Source organism: Cebus imitator, unplaced genomic scaffold (genome assembly GCF_001604975.1).
Source record: "Cebus imitator isolate Cc_AM_T3 unplaced genomic scaffold, Cebus_imitator-1.0 Scaffold40, whole genome shotgun sequence".
In the NCBI taxonomy this organism is placed as follows: domain Eukaryota; kingdom Metazoa; phylum Chordata; class Mammalia; order Primates; family Cebidae; genus Cebus; species Cebus imitator.
This window is the reverse complement of record NW_016107355.1, coordinates 2049697-2060663: the sequence shown is the minus strand read 5'-3', so window position 1 is coordinate 2060663 and position 10967 is coordinate 2049697. Positions and strand designations below refer to the sequence as shown.

The 10967-nt window shown below is 35.2% G+C and overlaps 1 protein-coding gene across 1 annotated transcript in view; it reads right to left on the bottom strand.

Annotated features, from left to right (window-relative positions):
• Positions 1-499: 499 nt before the first annotated feature.
• NAF1 (nuclear assembly factor 1 ribonucleoprotein) overlaps positions 500-10967 on the bottom strand; it is a 40128-nt gene continuing 29660 nt past the window's right edge. Inside the window, exons 7-8 of the mRNA XM_017525986.2 lie at positions 7906-8008; positions 500-4871 (exon numbers count right to left, since the gene is read on the bottom strand). Of these exons, the coding sequence (XP_017381475.1) occupies positions 4420-4871; positions 7906-8008 (555 nt within the window). The 3' untranslated portion in view covers positions 500-4419. The remainder of the gene's footprint in view (positions 4872-7905; positions 8009-10967) is intronic.

The window sequence follows — 10967 nt, the reverse complement described above, 5'->3', positions numbered from 1 at the left end:
CTTGTGCCTGTAATCTCAGCTACTCTAAAGGCTGAGAGAGAGGCACTGCTTAAGGCCAGGTGTTCAAGACCAGGTAAGACAAAACAGCAAGACACTGTCTCTAAAATAAATAAATATATATATAAATAATTAAGCCTTACAGTTTAGATGCTGGGAAGTCAAGATGAAGGCATTAGCAAGTTTGGTGTCTGGTAAGGGTTGCTCTCTGCTTACAAGATGGCACCCTGTTGCTACATCCTCCTGAGGGAGAAATATTGAGTCATCTTTACATGGTGGATGAGACTGAAGAGTAAAAGGATCTAAGCCAGTTCCTTGCAGCCCCTTTTATAAGGCACTAGTCCATAAAGTGCAGAGCCCTCATGACTTAATCACTTCCCAATACCTATTAAACAATTTCTCTACATTATTTATGATGACCAATATAATATAAACTGCATAAAAATAGTTATATGCTATTGTTTAGAGAATAATTATAAGGAAAAAAAGTCTGCCATGTCAGTACAGGTGCAACCATACATTTTATTGTTTTCTAAATATTTTTGATCCACAATTGGTTGAACCACAGATGCAGAATCCACAGACACAGAGGACTGTATATAGAGAGGCAACTGGACCTAAGTGGTTACGATACCAACTTAATTGAAGCGAAGATCCAATGGTATAATTCAGATGCTACTGTTGATATTAAATATCCTGTCAGATAATACTACAGGCATACACTGTTTTATTCCACCTCACTGTACTGTACTTTATAGTGCATTTTTTACAAATTGAAGGTTTGTAGCAATCCTGCACCTAGCGAGTATATCAACTCCATTTTCCCAACGGCATATGCTCACTTCATGTATTCTGTCACATTCTGGTAATTCTCTCATTATTTTGAACGTTTTCATAATTGTTATTTGTGTTATAGTGATCTCACGTCAGTGATCTTTGATGTTACTATTGTTTTGGAGGCACCACAAACTATGCCCATATAATATAGTGAACTTAATGGATACATGTGTATGTTCCGACTGCTTCACAAATGTGCTGTATCTCTTTCTCTCCTCAGGCCTTCCTATTTCATGAAACAATATTGAAATTAAACCAATTACTAGCCCTACAATGACCCTAAGTGTTCAAGTGAACGGAAGAGTTGTACATCTTTCACCACACATCAAAAGTTAGAAATGATTAAGCTTAGTGAAGATAGCATGTTGAGCTGAGGCTTTGAGACAAGCTAAAAAGCTAGGCCTTTTGTGCCAAACAGCCAAGTTGTGAATGCACAGAAAAACTTCTTAAAGGAAATTAAAAATACTACTCCAGTGAACATAGGAATAAGAAAGCAAAACAGCTTCACAGCAGATATGGAATAAGTTTAAGTGGTCTGGATGTAAGATCAAACCAACTACAACACTCCCTTAAAGCCAAAGCCTAATCCAGAGCAGGGCCCTAACTCTCTTCCATTCTACGATGGCTGAGAGAAACTGTAGAAGACAAGTGGGACGCTAGCAAAGGTTGGCTCATGAGGCTTAAGGAAAGAAGCCATCTCAACATACAAGTGCAAGATGAAGCTACAAGGTATCCAGGTCTAGCTAAGATGGATACACTAAACACTAAACAACAGATTTTCAATGTGTACAAAATAGTCTTCTATTGAAAAAAGCAGCCATCTAGGACATTCATAGCTACAGAGTGGGAATCAATGCCTAGTTTCCAAACTTCAAAGGACAGGCTATCTTGTTAGAGATACTGTAGCTGGTGACTAAGTTGAAGCCAATGCTCATTTACAGTTCCAAGAATCCTAGGGTCCTTAGGAATTTTGTGCTTTATAAATAAAAAACAATGCTTGGATGACAGCACATCTTTTTATATCATGGTTTACTAAAGATTTTAAGTCCACCATTCGGAAAAAGATTTCTTTTGAAATGTGACTGATTATTAACAATGCACCTGGTCATACCCAAGAACTCTGATGGAGATATACAAGGAGGTATTTTTTTAATGACTACTAACACATCCATTCCATAGCCCATGGATCAAGGAATAGTTTTGATTTTCAAGTCTTATTATATAAGAATACTTTTTGTAAGGTTATAGCTGTCACAGATTGCCATTCCTCTGATGGATTGGGGCAAAGTAAATTGGAAACCTTCTGGAAAGGATTTACCATTTAAGATGTCAAGAACATTCATGATTCATGAGATAAGGTCAAAATACCAATATTAACAGGAGTTTGGGAGTAGTTGATTCCAACCCTCATGAATAATTTTGAGGTGTTTAAAGCTTCAGTGAAGGAAATTAACTGCAGAAGTGGTAGAAATAGGAAGAAAACTAGAATTAGAAGTGGAACCTGAAGATGTGACTGAATTGCTGTAATCTCATGAAAAAACTTGAATAGATGAGGAGTTACTTCTTATGGATGAGAAAAAATGAGGCTTCTCAAGTAAAGGCTATTCATGGTGAAGATGCCAAGTACATTATTGAAATGGTAACAAAGGACTTAGAATGTTACATAAACTTCTTAGTTGATAAAGCAGTGGCAGGGTTTAAGAACCGATCCCAAATTTCAAAGTTTTAGAGAGTAAAACGCTATCAAGTAGCATCACATGCTACACAGAAATCTTTGGTGAAACGAAGAGCCAATTAATGCAGCAAACTTCACTGCTATCTATTAGGAGAAACTGCCACCTTCAGCAACCACCACCCTGATCAGTCAGCGACCAAGAACACTGAGGCCAGATCCTCCACCAGTAAAAAGATTACAACTCACTGCAAGCTCTGAAGGTCATTATTACTTTTTAACAGTAAAATATTCTTCAATTGAGATAAACACATTTGGTTTTTGTAGGCACAATGCTATTGCACACTTAATAAACTATAGTAGAGCACAAACGTTAACTTTTATATCCATTTGGAAACCAAAACTTTGTATGACTGACCTGACTGTAGCGATCTGCATCTGAAGCCACAGTATCTATGAGGTAAACCTGTACCTGAGGTACAGAAATGGACAGGTTTTTAAATGCCATGATGATCAGAACAGCTTGATGTCTAATAATATGTTACTGTTCCCATTCTTGTGGAAAAGGGTTTTGCATTTTTCTTTTAGTGCTTTTAGATACAATCTCATAAACTCTTACAGTATTCTAGCAAATAATTAAAAGGCTATGCTAACCTGAGAAGGTAACTTAAAAGTTCCAAAAACATTTCAAAAGATAATGAGGAAAGTACTCGCATGATAAAGTTAATATATACCAAGGCAGAGCCTCTCAACTTGTGTACTAGGAATGCTGCAAAGAGTCCCCTCAGCTAATGGGGAAAAAAAGTGGGGCCTCAGTGCAACCAGAGTAAATGGGTTTCTGCTAAGTGGTGTGTTATCTAGTTTATTCCAATGTGCCATACAAAAGTGTGTTAAGGAATGAAAGACTGGGAAGCATCTAATTAGTGGAAAATGCTAATCAGAAAACCAGGAGATGTAGGTTCAACTCTTCCATCAACTCACTAGCTGAGTGATCTTAGTTAAATTAACTTCTTTGGGACACTTGGGCTCCTCATTTATTAAATGAAAACTAGAGTATTTCAATGGCCTCTTCTAGTTCTAAAACCCATAATTTCCCTTACATTGACACTTCATAATATAAAGCAGTAGTCATTACTCATTTAATTAAAAACTCTAAATTGTGATATTCAATAAATACTTGTTATTTATTGAACCTAGTCTGCATGTGAGTATCTGGGAAACAAATATGGAAGATGAAATCCCTGAATAGATCTTAATGTGAATAATCTTTGTATCCCTTTTAGGAGATTAAATAGTAAAGCCTTCTGAACAGGTGCCTAAATAAAGGAAATCGCACAGATAACAGAAGCTTGCCTATGCATAATATTTACTTTAGCTATAATCAGAGCTTCTACCAATATCTAAGAATTTCCTCCTCTACACACACCCTTCAACTGCTTTAAAAAGAAAAATTATGGTCATTTAAATTTATTTGCAAATTACGTTTATAATTAAAATTGATTTCTAAAGTATACATTTATAAAAATAAAGACTCTCAAAAGGACTTCATCTTATTTTCAGATTATAGCAAGAAAATCAATGTGCTCCATATATTTTACCCATGATGAAACTTATTCCATACCAATTATTATATATATATAGTTTAACTGGGTGGGTTTGGGTGGGAGAAGGCATGAATTCAAAATTTTAAATATTACATAATTTAATGTTCTCCCAACAATCTGAGCTGACATTTTCATATGAATACAATTTCACAAAGGCTACAAATATATATCAACTTACAACAGAAGGAATCATTTAGTATTTTACAGTGTTTTTAAAAATCTAGCTCCATAATCACTTTTTCTTTAAAAAAAAAAAATCCTTACTACATAATATGACAAGTCCACATTTCTCTGGAAATGCATAGTCACCTAATAGTAAGGTCCAAAATGAGAATTACTATCTCCAGAAGAGGGTGGAGGAGGCAGCGGCGGAGGGGGAGGTGGTGGGGGTAGGGAGTATGGCAAGTTAAGTAATGGATGAGCTGCCATGTTTGGTGTAGCCCAACGCATGTTTACAGGTGGGGGTGGGGGTGGAGGTGGTGGGCAGAGTGAAAAATTATGCATATCAAACATTGGAGGGGGAAAGGGGTATTGTGGCATAATGGGATTATCTTGTCTCTGGGAAGGAAATCCTGAAGTCTCCTGAGATACCATATGTTCTGAGTTATAGAACTGCTGAGGTGGAGGCCTGCCATGGCAAGATCGAGGGTATCTGCTTCTGGAAAATCCTCGTGTGAATTCTCTGTTGCGATATCCTTTTGAATGTTCTGAAGCAGAGCTATGAGCATTCCAATTCTGATGTACTTCAGCAAAATCTTCACCTTTGAGTGAGGGGAGGGAAAACACAAAAATGAAAATAAGTTTAATATATCAAAAAGTACTGTTTGAAATTTCAATTATCCTTTTTCTTTATTATCTAGTATATCTTATGGCAATTAAAAGAGTATGTCTTAAAATAATCAATTTTAAAGGAACTGAAAAGACAAAACCTAATGCCAAAGAAAGAGAACCTAGCAAGACAGAAAACACTTAGACAATAACTATTCTACTCCAGCCAAACACCACAGACGAAAATGTGGCACCATCTCTACACACTCTCAAAGGCTGAGTACAGATCTTAGACTTCTATCCCTGACAGGCAGTAATGAGCTACTCCAACCCTTCCTCCACAGTAGCATCAGGAACAAGCTGAACACGGTGTGGGTAGTAAGGCCTCCCCACAATGACAGTAAACATCACATGGGGAACCTGAACTTCCACCTCTATTGGCAGCAACACAGTGTTCTTCCATCTTTTACACTGGGGTAATGTCAGAGAAGACTGAGTAGAGTTAAGATTTTGTCCCCACCCAGTGATAACAAGGCCATCCTCCACTGGTGTCACTGCACGCCATATGGGGAGTAGTGACCAAGTACTCCTGTCCCTCCAGGAATAAGAAAAGACACTATGGGATGTCAGAACTTCTACCCTCATCCAGCAGTAACAAAGCACTCCTTAGCCAAAGGTGTCAACAGAGGATAAGAGGAATACCTAGACTTCAATCTACCCTGTTCTTTCACTGCCAGAGTAGTGTTTTAAAAAACAAAACAAAGAAAATGTAACAACAAACCCAGCTAAAAGAGAAGATTTACATAAGATCCATGGTCTTGTAATATATTACTCAATATACCCAAGTTTCAATTAAAAAAAAAAGTGCTCATTACAAAAAAAGCCAGGGAGATTTCATTCAATTAAAAAAAAAAAATCAACCAAGGGCATCACAAAGATGTTAGAATTATGAAAGATAGTAAAGCAGTCATAAAAATGTTGCAACAAGATATTATGAATGCTCTAAAAAATTAAAATTGCAAAGCTTTAGCAAAAAAAAAGAAGATATTTAAAAAAAACCTGAAATTTTAGAAATGAGCATTACAATAACCAAAATAAAAAAAAACAATGGAACGATATTGAAGGAGAACAATAAAGCTGGAGGACTGAAACTATCCAACTTCAAGACTTATTATAAAGCTTCAGATATCACAGCGTGAGGTACTGGTGAAAGAAGAGACAAATCAATAGGACGAAACAGAAAGTACAAAAACAAACCCATAGAACATAATCAACTGATTTAACAAAAGAGCAAAAGCAATACAACAGAGCAAAAGTAGTCTTTTCAACAAATGGGGCTGGAACACCAGGACATCCATATGCAAAAACTAAATCTACACAATAGCCTTACACCATTCATAAGAATTCAAAATGAATCACAGACCTCAATGTAAAATGCAGAATTACAAAATTCCTAAAAGATAACAGAGAAGAAAATATAGATGACCTTGAGTTGATACTGACTTTCTAGATAGGACACCAAAGGCACGATCCATGAAAGAAAGAATCGATTCGCTGAATTTCATTAAACTTAAAAATTTTGCTACACAAAAGATTCTGTCAGTCAGGAAAATGAAAGAAAAAAGCTCAAGAGTTCAAGGTTACAGTGAGCTATGATTGTACCACTGCATTCTAACCTGGACAACAGAGCGTGAGCCTCAAAAAACAGGCAAACAAAAACAAAAAACCTCAACAAGACATTTGCTGATGTACGGAACATTCTAAAATTTATACTGAAAGGTAAAAGACCTAGAATATCGCTAATAATTTTTAACAACAGAAATAAAGTAGCAGTTATCACTCTAAAGCAATTTCAAGACTAACTTCACTTTCTACACAAAATTTACCTCAAAATGAATTGGGAAGTGTAAAATGTAAAACAGAAGACTACAAAACTTTTAGGGAAAAAAATAGAAGAAAATCATTAGGATCTAAAGCTAAGCAGGAAGTTCTCAGATTCCAAAAACAAAACTGATAAATTAATTTTCCTCCAAACTAAAACCTTTAGTCTTGCAAGAGGACCTCTTAAAAGGGGGAAAAGATTATAGACTAGAACAAATTATGAACAACCCACGTTATCTGACAGAAAGCTAGTATATCTAAAATATACATTTTTAAATTCTCAAAACTTGACAGTAAAAATCCAGAAATACTATTTAAAAATGGGCAAAAGATATGGATTGACACATCACTGAAGATACAGATAGTAAATGAGCACATGTAAAGATGTTCAACATCATTAGCCATTAGGAAAATGCAAATTGAAACCACAATTATATTAGCACTACATACCTAGCAGAATGGCTAAAATTAAAAATAGTGATAACACCAAATGCTAGAGAAAATCCAAAGAAATTGTCACTCATATACTGCTGATGGAAATGTAAAATGTTACAGCCACGCTGAAAAACAGTACAGCAATTTCTTAGGAAACTAAACACGTAATGCAATTATTATACAACCAAGAAAATGCACTTTTGGGTATTTATTCCAGAGAAATAAAAATCTATTTTCACAAAAAACTTGTAACAAATATTGATAGCTGCTTTTGTCCTAATCACCCCAAAATGGAAACAACCTAGATGTGCTTCAATGGATGAATGGTCAGGTAATCTGGTAAATTCATACCTGAAATGTTACGCTGTAATGAAGAGGAACAAACTATTACTGATAGTTTCAAATTATTAATAGGTTCATCATGTACTAGATCATAAAATTTCTAAAAATGGAAGCAAATGGATATCTTAAGAAAAAAGTGCTGAAAAGCACAAGTAATAAGATTTAGTCTGTCTGTTACCCCAGGAAGCCATTTTTATATGCTTAAGCTCATAAAACTACCATACCTCCTGCTATGTAACCGCTCTAAATGTTAGTAGAATGCTAGGGGGTAAGAGAGAACCCATATGTTTCCTTCAGTTTTATTACTGATAAACTTATATAGATGTAAATGAAGATAAAGAAATGACTATACATATTGTATTCACTCACCTGGCTCATTAAATTCAGATTTGAGTTTTTTCCGGCCTTGAATCTGAGATTTTTTCCTCTGTTTGGCTTCTTTTTCTTTTTCATCATCACTGAAATCTAAGGCCTTGCAGAGAAAGGTATGTAATAGGTTTATGTTACATGGATTTGCCAATTCAACAGTATATACTTGGAGGTGAAGAAAATAAGCCTATTATTAACCACTGACTCTTAAAAAAAAGTTGCCTTTTTGATACTTAATATTTTCTATATCTGAATTAGACATGGTAGAAAAATAAACTATTTTTTGATAAATGCTTAATGACTCTTAATTAACACAGGCCAGTAATCGGCCCTCAGATATGAGTCTGACTTCCAGTTTAGACTTAAGATTCATCATAGTGTCAGATGCAAAAGATCAAGGACTAAGCAAATTATACACTTTGTAAGAGCCAACAACAATGGAAGACAATGTTCCGCAATTCATTCATTCAAAATACACACCCAAGCACTGTTCTAAACCTTCACAGGTTCATTCTTTATAGGTTTACTTTCTTTTTAAATATAATTTTAGGTATATAGCAAGGGCTATAAATATTAAGGCAAAATAAGGGTATACAAATCATGGGGATGCTATTTAGGTAAGACCATAGGCAAAGGCTTTTATAAGCAGATACATAAATGACCCAACTCCTAAAAGGAAATTATTTAAAAATTAAATGCGGTACAATTCGCATGTAACTAAGAATCAGGATTCATTGTTACAGTCCACCAAGAAAACCAAGATTTATGAGCTATATATATTATGACTGCTATGGGCTGCAATAGTCAGCCATTTTATTATTCTACTAACACCTGAAAACTTTTATTATTATGTTTCATATAAAAAATATATTAAAGCAGGCCCATTATGTATGCAGGGATACACATTTAAAAAGAAGAAATAAAATGTATATGAACATCTTTGTATGTAATTTTCAGTATGGCTTTGCTGGAATACATTCTAGATCAAATCCTCCATGAACCAGAAATTCATACACTTCAGAGTCTAAAATCTAATTCGAAAACATCAACTAATTGTATGCCTTCAAAATGCACAAGTTCTTATTACTGATCTTAATGTGATAAGATTTTTAAATTCAGGTTAAATCTGGTATCTGACAGACACTAGGAAGTATGGAGATCAGAGGGAAGACTCCTTCTGAGAAAAAAGATTAAATGTACAATGAATGAGTGCCACAACTTAATGCACTATTACAGTGCTGGATAAAGAGAAAAAAGGATAAGGAGGACTTCTTGGTATAGATAACCCAATATAAATACCTGACTGGGTTAGCTATGAAAATAAAGAAAATTTTCAGGGCATGGGAACGATACACACAGAGGTATAACAGAACATGGTATACACGGAAAAGAAAAATGGGAATGAAAGGCAAAGTGAAAGCTTCTTACACAGTAAAACAGAGGCACGATAGAACATGGTATATACAGAAAAGAAAAATGGTGCTGAACGGCAGTGAAAGCCGCTTCTTACACAGCAAAAACAGAAAAGATAAAATTGGAGAAACTAACAAGAAACCTTACAGTGCCGTTTGAAATAACTGAAATAATCATTTTAAGAGCAGGAGGGAGGACTAAGAATTTTAATTGGGAATAGTTTATTTCAGAGAGATTACTCTGGTAGTACTTTGCTATCACCTCCTAAAATCAGAGAAAAATGTATGTTTCTTATATGCAAATTAATTCAAATCTCCATTCATTAAACACACTTATTCTACCGTAATGTACATGTTGTTGTATTAAAAATGGCTATGAAGATAAATATGATACAACCCAAGGTAATTTTTAGGTCCTTTGCACAGCCCAACATTTCACAGCACATACTTTCTCTTATTTTCTTTACGCAAGCTTTCTATTTTCACAGCACATGATATTTCTCTTTTTTCTTTAAGTTTAAACCAAACAAACTTATAATTTTTATCTATGATCAGTTAGGCAATAATTCTAGACTACAAGTTTCATCAACAAATATTACAAAATTAAATCCCAACATAATTAACAATCCAGTCAAGCTACCTGGAAAAAACAAACAACATGAACTACGTGAGATATAATTTTACAAGTAACCTAGTCAAACCAATTTTACAAATAACTCACATTGCCGTAATTGGTAAACTTAATGCTTAGGTTAGAAACAACAGGGATTCATTAGAATATCTGGATATTGGCCGGGCATGGTGGCTGACACCTGCAATCCCAGCACTTTGGGAGGCAGAGACAGGTGAATTACTGGAGGCCAGGAGTTTAAGACGAGCCTGGCCAACATGGTGAAACCCCATCTCTACTAAAAATACAAAATTAGCCAGGCATGGTGGCACGCACCTGTAATCCCAGCTACTCAGGTGGCTGAGGCAGGAGAATCACTTGAATCCAGGAGGTGGAGGTTGCAGTGAGCCCAGAATGGCACTCCAGCCTGGGCAAAAAGAGCGAAACTCCATCTCAAAAAAATAAAAGAAGATTATCTGGATTTTACAAGAAACATGTTTTGAGATCTTTATAAATGTTCAAACACTTTTAAAACATTTAATTTCAGTAATAATATGCTCCAGATGAGCTAAACATAATTCAGAACATTAAGTGAATATTCAGAGCCTTAACTGGAATCACATAAATACATAACTTTAATTTACATAATTCCATTTCAATTCAGATATTAAGCAAGGATCATTCCCTGGTTAAGTGATTCATGCCTGTATAAAACCCTTTAAGTCGGCATAAACCTGACTCATACCTCAGTATAATTAGAAACTAACACAGATCATGATTTAGCATTGCTTTAAGCATCTAAAATGACCAAGGTTAAACGTGTAAATATCAAAATCCTACCTCTGTCTACCAGATGGGAAAAAATATATATATCAAAAATATGTAATACTAGCTGGGCAAGGTGGCTCATGACTGTAATCCCAGCACTTTGGGAAGCTGAGGCAAGAAGACTGCTTGAGGGCAGGAGGATCACTAGGCCAAGAGTTTAAGACCAGCCTGGGCAACATAGTGAGACTCCCATGTGTATATTTGTTTAAAAA